General features: G+C 44.2%; 1 protein-coding gene across 1 annotated transcript in view; it reads right to left on the bottom strand.

Annotated features, from left to right (window-relative positions):
- Positions 1–1749: 1749 nt before the first annotated feature.
- Positions 1750–19339, bottom strand: part of LOC119033653 (serine protease HTRA1A-like) — a 30363-nt gene continuing 12773 nt past the window's right edge. Inside the window, exons 4-9 of the mRNA XM_037124030.1 lie at positions 7498–7692; positions 7370–7402; positions 7123–7237; positions 6397–6454; positions 5066–5161; positions 1750–2447 (exon numbers count right to left, since the gene is read on the bottom strand). Coding sequence (XP_036979925.1) covers positions 2279–2447; positions 5066–5161; positions 6397–6454; positions 7123–7237; positions 7370–7402; positions 7498–7692 — 666 coding nt within the window. The 3' untranslated portion in view covers positions 1750–2278. The remainder of the gene's footprint in view (positions 2448–5065; positions 5162–6396; positions 6455–7122; positions 7238–7369; positions 7403–7497; positions 7693–19339) is intronic.

The following is a 19339-nucleotide window of genomic DNA, read 5'->3' as shown; positions in this document are numbered from 1 at the left end:
TCCTTCAAAAGCTTGGACATCCTCATGAAGAAAACAAGGGGCTAATAATTCCCATAGGAGGCATTTGAACAGTATTTTTTATTCCTGGTAATTTGTCAAAGATTTTTCCCCATTTCATCCTAAAGGAAAGAATATAACTCTCACCGCACAGCCCTATATTTTTAATCTTGTCATGCTTTCTGCTCTCTACAGTACTGTAATGATACCTACAGCAAATCCACAACATACTGTATTTCTTTTTTTTTTTCAGATGAGTTAACGTCTGGTTTTAGATCATATCTAACCAAATGAGTCAGTTTCTATCGTCTTCATCCTTGATAAGAGTGTGAAAAACACAGCATAGTCAGTCAGAGTTAGAGATACAGAGTTCTGGTCATGTGTATGTACATTTGGGCCGACCGACAGACTGTCACTCCACATCAAGGCTCAGACGCGGTGAGGTAATACGGCCGTGCCCTGGATGACTGATGGCTTGGAGCTCAGGTTGTGGCAGTCTGGCCGTCGTTACAGCACTATAAAGGTGCAAACTTTACAGCTGAGTGCGCTGCTAAATATTCCGTAATCTCTCTGAATGTTTCGCAGCCCTGGGATAAATGAGTCAGGAACCGGCGTCGTTGCCAAGTGAAACAAAAATACAGACTTTCAACTTTGTATGTAACCTCTGCCTAAAATGTTTGTATTTGGGCCAGGCGAATGAGGACGAGACCCTGCAACACTTGTACAGAACCATTAGATGGCAGCAACTCTTTCTGTCACGCTTCAGTCTCACTGCTTTTTTGTTGTTAAATTTCACTTTTTTCTTTTCAAAATTGCACCCTTCAACAGTGAATGTGTTGGTGCTGTGTATAAGAAACATTTGAGCGAAACACGTCCAGCAATCTTTTGAATGTCCAGCAGATCCGTAGCATAATGTGTGACTCTGATACACGTCTGTGGGCTGCTCAACACTTGGGGGGGAGCAATTTTTCTGTAATATAGCTTCAATGTGGTATATGGGAATGGAAAGACGGGGGCGTAGAGGATAAACATTCACCGGCTATTAGAGGTTTTGACATTCCAGTGCAAAAATTGAGTAGCCACACTACTGAATGTTCCTCTGTCTTTAAAACTCATCCACGAAGCCAAAGGAGTTTGATTTGGTCTCGCCGTAGACAGCGGAGCATAACAGACCTTCCACCGGAGTTTCAATAAAGAAAAAAAACAAAAGCTTCTGCACAATTTGACATTTGCGGATTTTACTTTTACAGTGAAAGTTTTTCTGGTCCCGTTCGAATTTCTTGTAAATCTCGATGCCGTTTGTAGTGTGCGGTGGTTTCTGCAGTTCTCATGAGGTCCACTTCATCAACTTCATCCAAAAGTTATGTGGTAAACAAAAAAAAAATCTGTTGCAAAACATTAAGTGTATTCATGTGAGCCCCACATCTGTGGCCACTGCGTCGTGGGTCGGATCTCTGTTTGGCTCGCGCTCCTGTCTCTGAGGTCAGCCTGCAGAGCCCCTTGCCCAACAATCACACTAGACCACTATCAAGCCCATATGAAGGCAATAAAATCCAATTCAAACCAGATCCCAATTGGTTTTTATGACCGCTTTGTGTGAGATTCTGTGTATGAGCAATGGTTAAGAAAACTCACACACACACACACAAAGAAAATAGTGTAATGTCAGCCTGAGGGCAATCCATCTCAAAACGTGTACGCCAAACTGAGGTAGGGGGAAATGCAAAGAAAAGCAGAGAGCGTCAAAACAAAAGAAGTTAAACCCTTTTATTTTCTTTTTCATTATACATCACATAATTAACACAAACATTCTACAGTACTTAAAAAAAAGATTTTAGAAAACAACAATTATACAAATTAGATTTGCCCAGCGAGTCTCTAAATTGCTTAAAATTGCAGTGGAAGTCCTGACTGAGCAAGAGTCCATATTAAAAAAGACACAAAATGAGAGAAAGCAGATTTTTTAAAAAAGAAAAAAAAAAAAAAAAAAGGAAAAACGCCAAAAAACAGCTTCTTATGTTTGTGACCAAACAGTAGTAGCATTGATCAAAGCTTTAAAGACTAAAAGTGAAAGACACACGTGGAAGTACAGCACCGCTTTTAAGAGCAGCCGCAGTCGTTTCCTTTCAAGGCAAAGCCAGAATTTTCCTGGTTGTGTGGCATCACTGGCCTCTGGCTACAATGAGAGGGTGAGTCGTGAGAAGCCCCCCCCCTCTGCTATAAGGTCCACTGGTGATGAGTAAAACATAGCTACAGCTCCTGCAGCAAGGTTGGTGGAAGGTCAAGGGTCGATCTCCACGGGAACAACGGTGAGGATGGCGTCCTCGTTTCCACGGCGCACGACTATCCTCAAGTTGCCTTCCCTCTTGATGGCTGCGCTGACGTCGGTCGCTGACGAGATCCGCTGGCCGTTGATGGAGATGATGACGTCATGCTCCTTGAGTCCACCGCTGAAAGAGAGGAGGTGAAGAGATGAATGATTGAGGGCTTCTCAAAGGGAACATATTAACGTTGCTGACATCTAAAACATGACGCCATTTTTTGTTTTCCTGGTCTGATTATCTTAGTGGGGCAGTGATATGATATTCTGGCACAGTTTCAGCTACAAAGAGTTGTTTGGGACTCAGAGGAAAACACTGGCCGGCGATGAAGGGGATCCTGCTGGCAGAGAGGTTTAAAGGGTAACTACACCAATTTTACACATTAAAGTGTGTTTACAGGTCATAAGGAGTACTGCTGCAGATATGTAAACAGTAGTACAAAGCCGCATGTAATCAGATATATTTCCTGCAGTGATGGTATGTTGCATTGTGGGTAATGTGGGCACCAGTTTAGAAATGAAGTTTACTGTTCTAACTTTGCACCCCTGCAACACATCTTTGACTGTTTAAAAACAAATGAAACAGCAGAACCAGAGATATTACCCAGATATTACCCTTTTTTTATTTCATTTCCAAACCTGGTGCCTACATTACCCACAATGCAACTCGGCCACTGAGTGACAGCAGTGGAGGCAATTGTTTGGATAACATGAAGCTTCTTCTGGAACTGCGAAAGGCTTTAATCCATTTTACATATCCAGCAGTGCTCCCTAAGACCTGTTAATATGCTTTCATGTGTAAAATGCAGGGAGCTGCCCTTTAAGATCCTGATCATGTGAGCACAGTATCACTCATGTTAAATCCAGCTGTTGCATGTCATCCGCCAAGCACTCTGAACACTTTTTATTTTGTATTATCTAATAAATGTAAAAGTATCACACACAAAAAACAACAAAGAACTGCATATAGTCAAAATACAGTATGTTCGAACTAAACGATCGAGTCTGCATCCCACGAAAAGACACAACACCATCAATAAACTGATCCAACAACAAGTACTACCTGTGAATTTAAAGCCTGATATATCTTATTCCTCTGTTCTTATTCTTCTGATATCATCGAAACAACAAACACGTGAAAAAACAGAACAGTGACTCACACTGTCGCACGAGTGACATGTTCCACAGACAGAATCCTGATGCCAGAAATATTCACTAGAAGCCAAACGTGTATGAATCACCACCAAAAATAGACCCCAACAAATGTCGGGTGACTGTTTAGGCTACTCCTGTAACAACTTGCAGCGCCCAGCTGTTTTACAAAATCACTGGTCTTATTTTTGCCTTTTTTTCACAATGAAAGTATATATTCGTGGCCCGTTTTTTTAAAGATTGACATCGTCAGTGGGAGCCAGTGCTCTTGCAGCTGAGCGCCTCAGGGAAGTTGGAAAGTACCGAGAGACAGTCTAACACATGGTTTGGGTGATTTCAGGGAATTTGTTGACAATAATAAACGTACATTATCCTTCGATGATCAAATGTTTGGGTTTTCTGTTTTCTCCTCTCTTTACACGAGGTGTTCGGATAATGTCCACTTTAGATTTTAGTAGCAGGATCACTTAATGGTCAGCAGATGTGACGGCTCATGTCTCACACTATAAAACAAGTCATCCTCATGTGTTTCTGGTGTTTTATACACATATTGTGCTTTGGTCAGGTCTCAGTCGGTCAACATCTGCTGCCTGATTTGAACGATGGGACGACCTTGATGGAATAACGGCTCAGCAAACAAAAAACATCCATAATGAAAGAAAACAAACCAGTAAACCTGAAATCACATGCAGACCCAGAACCTGAGCAGTTACCAGCGGTGATATCGAAAGCTGACTTTAATGGCAGCCACGAGTAAACACAGAGCCGCCGCAGCTTCACTTGCAGCAGCGCCCATTAACACGACTTCAGCTCAGCGTTCCCCTCATTACACTCAGCCGCTCCGACACCTCCAACAGACCAGATGGCTGCTTCTCTACAGTAAGGGCCGAGATTTCCAAAAAAGCCATTAACAAACAGCAAACAGAGCGTGATCAAAAGCATGACAAAGTGCAGCCTTGGAAATAACGTGGGGTATAAAAAGAACCACAGAAATGTTATTGTGCAAAAAGGCAGGGTGACTTGAGCAAGGAGCAGACTCTGACTCGGCCTTGGAGGGGACACCGTTCGGGAGTGGGCTGGGTGAGCAGGGCGCAGGAAAACCGCAGCAGCTAGTAACCTCCCCAGCATGAGGTTTGAAGGAAATCGCTGACCTCAGCGTCTCCAGAGCCCCACTCTGCTGGAGCTGCGGCGGTGGCTGATTGGAGTGGGTTGGATTGTGGGGTGGGGGGGGGTTAGAGGCACTCCAGACACGCCGGAGTGAAGCCACGGATTTACGTTTTTACGAAGACAGCTGTGTAGGAAGGGTTCGTGAGTGTGTGTTTGAGTGTCTATGAGCGCACAGTGACGGTTGGAGGAGAAAAGTAAAATGAAGGAAGGAAATGAAATATACTGTCCATATGCACTGGGAGAGTGGCGAGAGGCCGTGTGAGTTAAGTTAATTCGTGTAGCTGAGTGCCAAAGACAATATTCCACAGCAGAGAAAGTGTCAGAGACATTTGCATTTTGCACTCCACTGAAAAACCATAAAGTTACAACCGAGTTAGTTTGGGCCGAGGCCATGTTTTTGTGGCCATATTGGCAGAGTGTCGTCCTTACATTGCAGCTGGCGTCTTCGCAATGACCTCCATAACATAAGCGCCAGAGGTGATGTCAGGGAAGTCACGGAGTCGAGTCTTCAGCTCCTTGGCCAGCCTGGAGGTAGAAAAAGGGGGGATGGAGATTTTAGTAATCAATCAACATTTTCATCTGACACAGAACAAGAATCATAAATGCTGTGATTTCCTTTTATCCACGCAGCTGCAGGAATGAGTCCTATCACCTCGAAATGAGTTGGCGTTTTTTTCACCACTTCCTCCTTCGGCTCAAAGGCAATGGGTTTTTGATTAACTGTCTGAATTAAGCTCTGTGGGTAACACTGGCTTAAGAGATTTTCACATTATGTCCTACGATATAAAACACATCAGCATGTTTAGCAGGAAGCTTAGTGGTGGTGACGCTGATGTCATGCGGCCGTGGTACAGCCCAGTTATAGCCCGACGTTAGCTCTTTACTTCTGGCGATTGTGTTTATGCATGTCACCCTCCCTCTCTCCCTCTGTCTGTTTCATGTCTCTCTTCAGCTATACTGTTAAATAAAGCCATGAAAAAGTAAAAACACATAATATCATTTATCAGTCATACTCTGTAGCGGGTTATGGGGACATTTATGGCGAATTACAACACATTCAAAATTCCTTTTAACTGCAGTTGTTAACACAAAACATTCCAAATGTGCCTTATCATGAATTAAAAGTTGACAGGATGACTGGCTGTAAACTACGTGTTGACTTACTGTATGATGCAGCATAAACTTTCATTCAGATGCTTTAAAAATGCATTACACATGTTACGTAACAGCAACAGCGAAGCATTGTGATGAAGCATGTGTTGCTATAGCTGCATTAAAGTGCTTCAGTCTACAATAATAACACATGATACTGCGTGCATTGACTGTTATAGTGTATGTTTGTTTGTTGAGGCTCCATCAGTCATCCTGTGGTATATAACTAGTCATCAGCATCCATAAGCGATTGAAATTAAAATTCATCTCAGATCAGGCTTTCATAGAAAGTGTTACCAAAAACTACCACTGACCGAAGATACAAACTTCTTTTGGCCGACAAAACTACGTCAACCCTGCTGCACTCAAAAAGTAAGGAAATCATTCAGACATTCAAGACACATTCAAGACATGTGATGCTCACTTTCAGGTTCACACTCAGCTTTACATGCTTTAGTGCTGCAGTGTCTTTGGCCTTTTCAACCTTCAAGATATTTTACATGCAGCAGAACTTAATGTACATAAAACACTCAAGGTCATAAAAGTTCTCCTTTAATACATTTCTGGTGCTTTTTCACTGGTGATGTGCATGAAGTTGTGCCACTTACGCCGGAGTGAGAGTCATCATCCTCACACCAATGTACCTATTCTTGGCAGCTGCTCTCCCTGGAGACAGACAACAATACAGAACAAATACAATCAGTCATCCTCGTGCCAGCAACAGTCTGGGCTCTTAGTTTTATGAGGGTGTTTGTTCCCTCCAGAGTATAGGTTTGTGTGTGTGTGTGAGTGATCGAAGTATTACTTTAGAGCAGGCAGTGGATCCTGCACGTGTCCTGCATGATGTCTACATCCACCATCCCCCATGTGTTTCATCATAAATTCAGGGGAGTCTTGCTTTCTTTAGTTATTTCATCACACTGATGAATCAAATGAAGAAGGCCATAATGCCCGTCAAATTTAAAATACATGTGTGCTCTGTTCCAGAACACTACGTGAGGTGAAAAATGAGAAGCAGTAAAGTAAAAAGAACAACCTGATATTTACTGGCATTTTTTCATCTTCGTAGGTTATTTGCGGTGTCAGGATCCTGCTGGGTAATGCCGGGCACGGATTCATAAGAGCTAGAAATGCTGTCAATATATCACTAGAGAGCACACAGAGATGAAGAATAAACACATAAACTGTGTGCTGGATCATGTGCTTCTTGTGCACGTGGAATATTGGTCTGGCAGCCGATTTTTCAGAAATTTGCCTGCGACAGTTTGTCTCACTGACTGAAGAGAAGCAGCAAAGTGGAAAACATAATAAGTCGTGTCAGCTAGAGCTCACACCTCTGGACTGCCTGTCGTAGGACTCTGCCAGGAACTGTCGGATCTTGTCGGAGGGTATGGCAAAGGAGATGCCAGCTGTCACTTTCAATGTGTTGATCCCGATCACCTCGCCGTCCTGGAACAGAAAGCCGCCAGCTTAATGTCTTGTTATTGTATCGTTTTGTATCGTCTTGTAAATGTCATAATTGAAAAAGCTAAATTGCATGTAAAATGTGAAAATGAAAAAATGAAAAAAAAAAAGGTTTACCAGATTTATCAGAGGCCCTCCTGAGTTGCCATACTGTGAACCAAAAAAGATGCAACACTTATTATTTTTTGTGTTTTGTGAGAAAAAGACAGTATATGCATACTGATTATGCATCTTCATCCCCTTACGTTGATGATGGCGTCAGTCTGAATGTAGTCCATGTCGGAGTTGCGGAGGCCCAGCTCTCTGCCGCCTCGCTGAGTGGTGCTGACGATTCCCGTAGTAACCGTGTTCTGGAGGGAAAACGGGCTGCCGATGGCGACCACGAACTCCCCTGGTCTGAGGTCTGATGAGCGGCCCAGCAGCAGCACAGGAAGCTTCGTCTGCAAGGGAGACGCACAGATGTTCATATTACAGGAGGCTGAAGTTACTGAGAAAAGAGAAGGATTCATGAGGATGAAAAAAAAATACAGGTCACGTAGACCAGGAAGTTGGAACAAACACATGTAATGAACAATTCATACTTTGACATGAATGAATGCACAGACATATAAAGAAATGGAGTGTTATTCTTGCAGGAGAACTCGATCATGAATTCGACACATATCAGCTGGCTTTCAAGGAGTTTTCTCTGAGTTCAAATGAATGAAAGATGCTGGTGCACGTATGGAAAAATCTCCTCTGCTTTGTGACATACATCTGAATCCTGATATTACAGCTCTTAATGATGCAGTATATGAAGGAGTTCAATCGCAAAAACAGACGCCCCTGTTTGGATTTATTTACTAAGTCTAGTTTTGATTGGCCAGTCAAGGGAATATCAATGAAACTAGTGTTGGTTCATTCATTTAAAGCTGCAATATGTAGGAATTTTGTTTTAAAAATGTGGGGCAAAAAGAAGAAAATTATATGGTGAAACAATAACAGACATTATGTCAAAGACTTCAATGTGTTTTGTTGTGGAGAGCATACGTGAGCATGCTAACCGGCTAGCTCCAGCCTGTCCTGTCTTGTAATACCACCCTAAGCTCCTGGGCTGGACCACTAGCTGCACGGCTAACTGAGATAACTCGTAAATGGCAGCTACAGTTTGCGATTACTCTAGTGATACGCTGCCCCCTATTTGCTTGGAGTGACCTCGCTCTGACAGGTGGCCGATCCTTACATCTTATATTTGACCTATTTCTCCTATTTCTGAGGTATATGTGTATGTGATAACTAGAGCCGGCGTTTAAAAGTGAAAGAACTCTGCATGTTTTTTTGTTTTTTTTCCCTATAGTTTTAATGTGTTTTGGTGACTGCTAAAATGTCATCGCAGTGTATTTTTAATTTTCTAATGCGTAGAGCTCTAAGAGCAAACCCAGAAACCCCGGTGTTGCTTCTGCTGCAATTATTCTCCTGGGCTGCGAGGACTTCTCATGGCAGCGTGTTTGATGAATGGACAGTCGGAAAATAATTACAGCGAGACCGCAAGTCTTCAAAACACAGACCACTCAATGCCGCATGGCTATTCTCCCACACACAAAAAAACAATTACTCCCTTCTCCACTGCAGGGAGACGTGACATTTACGCCAAACGACTCAAAATGCTAATAATCAAGATCAAGCGCAGAGTTTGACTGAAAGTGTTGCCCGGCTGACAAATCATTCCTTAATGGCCGGTGTGTGCCAAGCAGGCCGCAGATGCTGGAAAACTGAGTGATATACGGTAAATAATGACTACCTTAAGCTCTGGTTAGCCTTGTTACAGTAGGCAGTGGAAACCAGGCTACTGAGAGCTTTGCAGACAGACAGAGCGGATATATTTATCCATCCACAGTGACAGTTTCCTTCTTCTGAATGAAATCATCTCTGCGGAGCGACCACAGCCGAAGCCCACGCGCTGCCGCCACGTCACGTTTAGTCTGCACCCAACGTCCTGACGGCAGGCGAGCGCTATTTTAGAAAAAAAAATGTGCTCCTCCTCTGTATCCATTTTGTTTACTCAGGGTTATAAATAGGAGCAACAGGAGGCTTCAAGGTAACTGAGACGGCAACACGAGTATGCCGAACACTCAGGCAGAGCGGAAAAAAATCGAAAATCGTACTCTCACAGTCATAACACAAAACCAAATAAACTGGTAGCAGACAACTGATTCATAAACTGGTTTCATGAAATCCAATTGAATTGTGGGGGGAAAAAAATCTAAGAAGAATGAAAAATACATAATTTTTCACATCTGTGGTCGTGCTATTCATCCATCGAGTTGTCTGGATTTAGAGAACCGTCGGCCGCAGAGACGTCTGCCTTCTATCCAACATCATTTGACAAGACGGCGCTCAACTTGTGGTGCTCAATGCATCATGAGCTGAAACAGCAATGTCTCGTTACAGAAATCATGACCTGGTTCCCCGAGATATTCCACAGCACATAATATAGATGAATAAAGCTGTTATCATGGGAAAACAAACGGTCGTTCCTTCTCATCACCCACATGTAGCTCAATGTTAATGATCAGCGGTGCCATGCGAATACATAGATGACATCTTGGTGAGTGTGGCAGCTGATTTAAGTTTGCTGTGTATCTATCTTATTGAGTTATAAAATACATAATATCTTGTTGTCTTTGTCCTGAGATAACACAATTGATAATTAGCTTATGATCCTGTGGTCGTGGCATTAAAAGTATAATTGCACCTGAGGCCATTAAGGGCTTCTGTATATGAGCTGATTTCTGAAAGGATCTATTTTCTTTCTTACCAAACCCGTATCACTAAAGGACATGCGCATCCACTCGTGGTCCAGCCTCACCCTCACGCTTCTCTCTGTGTGCTGATATTGTTAATGGAGATACTGTTTGATTTTTTTCTCTATAAGCTGAGGGATATCTGATAAAACTTACAGCCTTACAATCAAGATGGATCTAAAGCACTGCCGGAAACCCGATCTCGATTTTGAGTCGAACTGTCCCTTTAAGGCACACTTTCGATTCAATCATCGGCGCGTTGCAAACGATCGTGAAACCCCGAGGTGAAGTTATTATTAGAAGATGACAAAATAGAAGATAGAAGACGATAGTGATAGCCGGTAACTGAGGACGACAACCTTTCACCCTTTACTCATCATCTTACCTCACATACACACACACACCCAGCACACACACAAACAGCCGTGTCAATGATTCCCGCGGGCTTGTTCGAAACATGGCGGGGGGGATGTTCAAAGTAAACACACACAGGCCGCAGGAGTGTGTACATAAACCAGGAAACATGCATTTGGCATACACACCTGACACAGTAGCAGTCTGTATAATCACCTCCCCCCTCCCTCTCTCCTGCCCCACTGCTCCCTTCACACTCCATGTGAGATAAGAGTATAACCAGATGGAGAGAGGAAGCACACAGCTGAGGCAGGGAGAGAGAGAGAGAGTGAGAGAGAGAGGGGACGTCAGGTGGATGTGAGTCGCTGCCAAGACATTCAGGACTCACGGCCACCGCCGGTCACCATGATTATGATAACAGTCAGTGATACCGATGGTGCCATGGCGACTGTTGCTATCAGGTGGAAAGCTCGTATCCCTCAAATGTCAGCGTCGAAGAGTGGCTTTGCTTTATCCCTCCCCGTCCCAGGCTCACACGCATCCGCTCAAAATCACAATCCATTCATAAAAAAAACATGTGCAGAGAATGTACTGTGCAGTCAAGCAAAACAGCACCTAGGTGAGAGGGCTGAGCAAACACTGGACACCGAATCGACCGCCCGACTCGAGCTTACATATCACTTACTAATCACGACTAGTCAGCAATCTGGACCGACTCGTGGAAACTCATCTCGCCATGTGAGGCCGTCTCCCCTGACCACCCAAGTGACTCACCCTGCTATTTCAGAGGAAGGTTAAGATGCACTGGCACCTCACCCAAACACACTATAGCTGCTCTTTAAAAAAGGAAGGAGGCAAGGTGAAAGAGGGGAACAACAAACACCGCAAAAACCTCCGGGGAGAGAGGCCGAGAATACGAGACGACTGAGTCAAACACAGTTTTGTTTGATTTTTTTGTTGATGCATGCAGAAAGCAGCTTATTATCCCGAAAAGAAAAAAAAAAAAAAACTTTGGTTCAAGAGGCAAAAGAGTTGAAGGATATCTAAATAAAAAAAACATATACAGTGGTACGAGGATAGCATCAACTTTCTGAAAATGAGAGCTTGGTGTTTTGTTGGGCAGGAGGCCACTCCATTGCCTCACATTGCTGCAGTAGAACTGCAGCATGATGTGTAGATTTCTCTCTCCGCTGGAATGTAACTATTCATGTACTTTACTTAGTAGTTGTGCTTTACTCAAGTATTTCCATTTTCTGCCCCACTATACTTCTGCTTCTGCACACCACACGACAGTTTGGAGGCAAATATTGCTTCATGCTTTTTGCACACTTCATTTATTTGTCAACTTTTAGCTCCTAGTTGCTTTTCTGATTACACAAATATAAATGAAATGGGTTGACCCATTTCACACCTTTGATATCTAAGTATGTTTAATATCAGATACTAACCATTTGTATGGGGGACTTTCATTTTTACCAAAGTAATATTTGAATTGAGTAGAAATATTTCGTATGGCTCTTGGGCTACTTCTTTACAACGCTGCTTCTGTGTCTTCCAAGTATTTGAGTGTTGAGATAAGAGGGAGCTGTGGGGCCTCAGATTAAACCCGGGAGGAGTAAACAGCTTTGTTCTCCTTGTCCAGAGACAGACTTGAAGGCTGCACGTGATGTTTAGAATTCCACGCTGCCCTCCATCTTTTTTGCCGCTCAGCTGACTTTTGATTCCGGCACACAGACGGACAGATTGCAGAGGAGGCAGATAAGCCGGCAGACGAGCAGGCGGATCGCTTTGAAAACAGCAGCGGAGTTGCTATAGAGATGTGTCTTTGTTTAATGTTACGGCCCCCCCCAGCTCGTTTGGGGGCTCATTTAAAAGCCATTAAGCTAACTAGCGTTTTACGACTGGGGGGACCAGGTGCAAACTTTAACTTCCAGTCGAGCCGGGATGGACTGCGGCTTAACAGTTTCTGAGCCATGTGTGCGCTTATATACACACACACACACACACAGAGCGAGTGAGGAGGTTGCCTGGCCGTGAACCCTGACAAACTCCCAAGTCTGTAAATTAAAACCCACACACCTGGCACTGCTGAGATATACAGCCGGACCACTTCAAAATACACACAGAAGCTCTTTCGGCTGGGTCAGCGTGTGACCCCGCAGCCACCCGAGCACCGCTGTTCCCGCTCGTACAGGTGACTTCAAAGCAGGGAACACGCTTTTTTTAAGGTCTATATTGCAAAATTCAAGCGCACTGATGCAAAGAGTTTTTACTGCTGATGTCTGAGCCAGTGCCCTCGGGGGGAGGTGGGGGTTTGAGCTAATGCAGACAAAAACCGGGCAGGATTCAGCACGCTCACACATAACATCACATCGGAGCATCGGAAGATCAGGCTGAGAGGCTAGAATGCAGGGACACTGAGTGTGGACGCTCGTACACTTGGTCGTATGCGACTCATTCACCGTACTTGCGCTTGTTCGTGCACGTTTGTCAGACTGGAAAATACAAAAAAACAGATATGTAGACATGGCTGCTTCAATCGAGGAACACTTCCTCGCCCCGTAGGTAACGTCAGCGCGCTCAAATCACGCCGGCTAAACCATATCCTTGCTGACACCAGTACGGAAAACCACTATGGTTTCCATATGTTGCCGGGGGAAGGTTTTCAGTCAGTGTAAGAGCAAACATATGTCCGTGAGCTGAAAGTGTGTGTGTGTGTGTGTGTGTGTGTGTGTGTGTGTGTAGTTTTGCATGAGAGCTCGCAGGACTTGAGGGCGTCTCGGCTCGGGCTAGACACCACAAGACTTTGAACTGAGCAAAGCACGATGATGAGAGGAGATGAGGCCTTATGGGTTCATTTGCTTCAGGACAACGGCCTAAAATGCACGAACTGAACCTTTCTTTTTTTTCTTTTTTACCTGAAGCATTAGCTCAGACTTGTATTTATATATGTTTGTGCAGCTTAGATACAGTACATTCCAGCCCTGCCCCCGAGAAAGCGGTCGGACGTTTCAGCGCTGGCACTGTGCATGCAGAGATAATAGCGTTAAAAGTGAATCCAGTGACGGTGCTACTGACTCCTATAGATTTTATAAGTCTCCCGCAGTTATATTATAGTCTAGACTGCTCTTTATAAGGCTGGGGGAGCACACTGGAACCTCTCACCGGGTCCCTGAGTCCCAGCTGATGAACAGAACGTTGCAGCCCTCCCTGTATGTGTTGCACTTTCCCAAAGCCGACACCCAAATTGTGGCATATGACACTTGTAATAAATGAGTTAGTAGATAGTAAAAGACGCAACAGGCTAAAAATCAAGCGCTGGTTCTCCTGAATTACAAATGCAACGTATTCTTGTGGATAATCGGAGCACTTTGTCAACAATTTTCATTGAGAACGTTTTGACGTTTTAGTTGCTACATTTATTTTCCACGCCACAAATCTCCAGTCGCCATATGCTTGTTCCTAATCACGATAAACAAACCCTTTGAGGCAGGGCCAGACAGTGGAGGAGAGCAAAAAAAAACAACGTAGTCTAAAAATATGCGTTACGAGTAAAAGTCCGGAATTCAAAATGCTGTAAAACTGGTAATAGACTTGTTGGCTTCTACATATCGGTCTGAAGTGAATAGTGTGTGCAGTGCTGTGACTGTAGAAGAACGACACTTTACACATATAGATCTGTTTCCCACAAACGTTGCTTTTGCTAAGCTACTCATCCTACCCACTGGGTATTTTTCCTGTAAAATTGTAGGTCACATTGCAACACAAAGGAAGCGCACCTGCCCGTGCACCAACAGGTGTTGCTATCCAAGGCCGCCATCTCCAGGTAACAGTGGACGAGGTGGAAACTCATCAGTGCAAAAGAAATAGAACTGCACGGACGGAGTTATAGAAGCAGAGAGCAGGTTGTTCTCCAGTCAATACCCTTGACCAAAGGCACGGCTAAGCTCTGGAGTTGGTCCCCAGGTGCGAGGGGTTAACTCACTCAGGATGGGAGAGTACCAATTTCACTGTGTTGTACATTGTGTGATCAGACAAAGATTCTCTGCGCTCTGGCTTTTCAGAGCACTGAGATCGGGGTTTTCAAGGTCAAACTGTGATTCTTACAGTTGTTTTTTGGTTTGGACAGCAGCCAGGAGGTCGGCTGACAGTGATACGACAGAGAAGCACAAGGAGGAGGGGGGAATTTGGTGAAAGACCTGAAAAAGTGTGATGAAAAAGTCCTAATTCAAGGTGTTAAATTATCACATTATTATTCATTTTTACCACTAACAAAAAAAAAGGGTTTGGGTTGTCTTTTTTTATGTGAAAAGTAGCTGTAAAGAGTTAAACTACAAGACAAAGATGTGCTGGAGTCGAAGTATAAAGTAGCCCAGGATGAAAATACTCCAGTAAAGACCTGCAAAGTCAGACTTGTCTCTATTTAGTGCAAAAATAAGTAATAAATAAAAACTTTTATAGTAAGAGTGTCTCAGATGCTCTGTTGGTATTCAGTCATCCCACTGCAGCCTTGGTGGATTTGACACTTTTCTATCACGCCTCATCTAAAGTGACGCCAGCGGCTGGTAAACTAAACCAGTCTGCTGCCCCGTCCAGTGGGCCTGGAAAACAATCACACAGCCATGAAAGTAGGCCAAGACAAAGTGCATCGAGAACCCAGCAGGGCAAAGAGTGTGTGAGTGTGTTTTCCTTGGCTCCTTTCCGAACCAAACCGTCCTCCTTAAGCATGGGAACCATTTTGGGTCACAGGGACGAGAGATGAAGGAGAGAGGCTGGATCGGGAGGAGAGGAGGATGTGATTTATTTCCCCTCCTCCTGTCTCTGAAGGACGACATGCAGCGTCTTTCCACTGGCAATGGACCGTGTCCTCCATGTCCCTGCTGCGAGCCACCTTAAACCCATCCATGTGCACACACACACATACACACACACTCACACACACACACTCACACATGGGCCCGCTGTGGATTTGAATAATTGATTGCAAGTTTGCTTTTGTCTGTCAGCACACATCATCTGGGGAAACGTGGACATATATCTCACTTCCTGGGGAAACATTTACCCGATGCTGCTGATAGACAGATAAAGATAAACGCAGGAACACGTGGAGGCGCAGTCCTTCTCTTTCCTCTCTGCACATAAACAGACACACACACACACACACACACACACACACACACACACACACACACACACACATATACAAATTCCAATAATAGCCCAGTCCAAACCAGCATCAGGCAAATTTCCCAGACAGAATGGTTTGAGACTCTTAATACTGGGTGATGGGTAGCGCAGAGACAAACAGTGCCATTGTTTCGGGGGACCATATGGGAAACAGGAGGCCAGTTTTCCTCTGCCACACTGAAACCCTCAGAAATCTGATTTTAGCGCGAGGGTAAAGTTAATGTCTCAGTTCTTTAGAGTCACAGCTAACAGTTTCAGACGGATTCAGTTCCTTTTGAAAACAACTTATCCGTACCAAATCCGCCGCTGGTTCCATTTTCGCATTGGCACGTATGATAATGGTGGCAAATTAACCACTCAACATCGCTACAATTTGTAGTTATTTTTGAAATGAGTCCTTGATTTCAGGAAGCAAATTCTAGCTTTTAGTCTGCAAATATTGATTATGCAAGCTGAAATGACATCGGTTGCTCGGATAATTTATGAGCCGGAGCTAGCTTGGTCTAAGGGAGACGGGGGGGTTATAACAAGTTTTGGTTTCATTTTGTGACAATATTGATGAGAAGTCAAATCTCACATCTGCCCCTGAATTGCAGGACAGCATATTTAGACATTAAAGGTTTAGACAGAAAACCTTGAACAAGTGTAGCTGATATCAGCTTAAGAGGGCTCATCACAGACCATGTGCACAGTGAGCTCTGTCTTGTCTGTGCTTTGTACAATTGGCCTGAATCTCCCCAGCTGGTGACATGACTGACCTGTTTCAAAATGAGAGCCCCGTCAAGGCTCTCAAGAAGTCTTCGTACATGGTATCATGCTAAACAGACTGAGGCTAAGCTAAGCGTTCTTTGGAAAAAGTCATCATGAAAATAAAAGGTTGGTTTCGCATTGCGTGGTAGCCTACAGTTGGCCCTAGTGTGATTGGGACAGTATCAGAAGGGAAAATGGATGAACTGCTTTTATTCTGGGCTCATCCCTGTGTTTCCAGGCATGTGTGTCCCATGTTATAATCTAACACAACAAGACGTTGGTACGGGCAACTTATCTTTGCAGATAAGTTGCAAAAGAATAGACAGAGATTAAATTCACTAAACAGTCCTGCCCAAAAATTAGAGAGCAAAGGTTTCAAGGAGAACATCAGGAGGCTGTAAGCTGCTGCTGAGTGATTTTAACCTGTTGACCCAAGGAAACATATTGAACACAGAACCATCTGGACTCCAAGAGGGTTAATGTGTCATATTAAGAGGATTGTGAGTTTAGGAGCATTAGATGTGCTTCCAGCATCCTAACAGAACCCTGTTTGGATGATTACAAGAGAAAAACATAGTTGGATGAGCAACACAGAAAAAAGATTTAGCATTTACAAGAGAAAAGCCTCTGAGGATGAGGATTAGCTGATGTTTTTGGCGCTATGTCAGCTAACATGTTTATCTGTGTTTAAACTTGTTCAAGAGCAGGACAGATCTGCTAACATCAGTGAACTAGTGAAATAACGCAGTTAGCTAATGATATGCTAACTCTTCGCCCAGCTAGTTGCTTACACTCTTGTGTTTTTTGGTTCTGGTGGAAATATCTGACGCAATTTTTGTGGCTAAGCTATGATCTGCTAAGCTATGATCACTGTTTGGGGGGATTGGTTTAGGCAAACGGTCAGTTCATCACAATCGATTCAGTGAAATAACGCTCGAGCTGCATGAACAAAAGCTGAGGATCAGTGCATTCACTGCATTCAGCTGCACCCGCAGTATAAAGCACACAGACCTCAGGTTAATGACTGCACATGCAGTGCCAATGAAATGCTCTGGAATGATATGGAAACTTCCCCGCACAGCACACTGAAGTCATTCCAAAACAGAGCTGATGCTTCCAAGGCTGCGGGAGTCAATGCAGGTTGATGTGATTAAATTAATTTGTTCCAAGTCAGCGCGCTTTCAAGTCCAGAGTGAGTCGTTCCAGGTAAACGTGAACGCGTCCAATTCATTGAAAAGACTTCCAAGTGAATGTGACTGTATCCAAATTCCGAATGAGAGAATGGGGTTAATGAGAGGCTTTAAACCTGAATTCTATCTCCACTGTGCCACATCACACAGAGCGCTCGTTAGCCTATTAGCTCACGTGGTCCTCCAGACGCATGGATCCATTTTCCAGGCCTTGACCACATCGCTGCCGCGTTCTCTGTTTCTCTTTGCTTTCTCTTTTCCCCCCGTACTCTCTACACAGGAACAAGCGAGCCCCCCTCCTTCCCCTCTGAAGTTCCAGCTGCTGTAGACAGACTAATGTATTCCCCAGAGCGGAGGGGTAGACCACAGCCCCAGGAACGGACCGGGCCTTGCTACCAATAAACTCCAATTTCACACAGAAAAATGGAGGAGAAAGACGAGAGAAGCGAATAATTACGCTCAGGGAAAACTTAACTTTCAACTTTCTCACTCATAAACCAGAGCAATTGTTTAGTGATCATCTGTGAAGCAATCAGCCTTTGGAGCGCCGCGAGGGAGCAACGAGCGGAGAGCAAAGGCAGTTGAGATTAAAGAGGTGTATTCAGCGGGCCTATCCGTCGAGACATACAATTCTCAACTCACATTTGGAAAATGTGCTACAAAGCAGCCCAATTCATGCTTTGTAGACACAGAGATCTCTCTAAAAAACTGAAGCTCTGAGCTGCAAAGCTGCTTAAACTGAAGAGAAGATACATTTGACGGATCACTTTAGATGCTTGTTCACACTTTTAAATCCAGATGAGCTTCAAGTTCCTAAGTCCTCTGTCAGAGTCGGATTTAAGCCAGAAAAAATGAGGACTTGAGACTCCACTTACCTCCGTAGAGACTTGATCAAAAACACTCGAGACTTAAATTATGACCGAGAGCAAAAACACCTAAGTAGGCAGCGACAGCAGGCCTTGCTGGCACACCCGGCTTATTTGATTACTCTGTTTTATAGTCAGCTCGATCTGCAACCATTTATCATTTTCATTATTGATGAATCTGTCAGTTATTTTCTCCATTAATCATTCAGCCTCCACTCAAGGAGACTGATGGGACATTCAAGAGCTACAGAAAAAGCAAGTAAGTCGACCTTGAGTGACGATTGCTTTGTCACCTGCTGTCAAGGATGAACTGTGAGAGAGCTTTGACGGGACAATGCTTCATCTTTTCCACTGAGAAGAGCCTTCAGCGGCATTCTTCCTTCACTTCAAGGATATAACAGCTCTGATATAACTGGTACTATAGCAGCATCCACGCAAACCTTTTCAGGTCCCACCACTCTTGTTCTCAAACGAACAGCTGCTTCTCTCGCCAGTCATCACGACCCATAGCTGCCAGACGTGGATTGGTTGGACCCCTGTGGCTCAGGTGATCACTTGATCTCACAAGTCCAGCTGCCTCGCCAGGTAAGTAATCTGCACCATCGGTATAAAGCATATTTCAAAGCTGGAATGTATAAATGATCCCTCTTTACGTACTGGAATGAAACACCCTGCGTCTATAGGTTTTGGATGACTGTGTTTGAAATGCATCCAAAATGACAGCTCTGCTCGCCCTCCTGCCCTCTCATTATAACTCACTCATCCTCTAATTTCCCCCCTGTATTAACTCTCACTGGCTCCACACACACACACACACACACACACACACACACACACACGGTGACCTCCCCTCATTAGCACAAATGCGGGCTCCGTCTAAATCATGTGGCCTCTTCCAAAGTGACCGCAGGTCCTCTGGGGCTTCGTCACCGACTCGCGGCCGGGATGACCTGCTCC

This window comes from Acanthopagrus latus, chromosome 15, assembly GCF_904848185.1.
Source record: "Acanthopagrus latus isolate v.2019 chromosome 15, fAcaLat1.1, whole genome shotgun sequence".
Taxonomy (NCBI): Eukaryota; Metazoa; Chordata; class Actinopteri; order Spariformes; family Sparidae; genus Acanthopagrus; species Acanthopagrus latus.
This window is presented reverse-complemented; position numbering and strand designations above follow the sequence as displayed.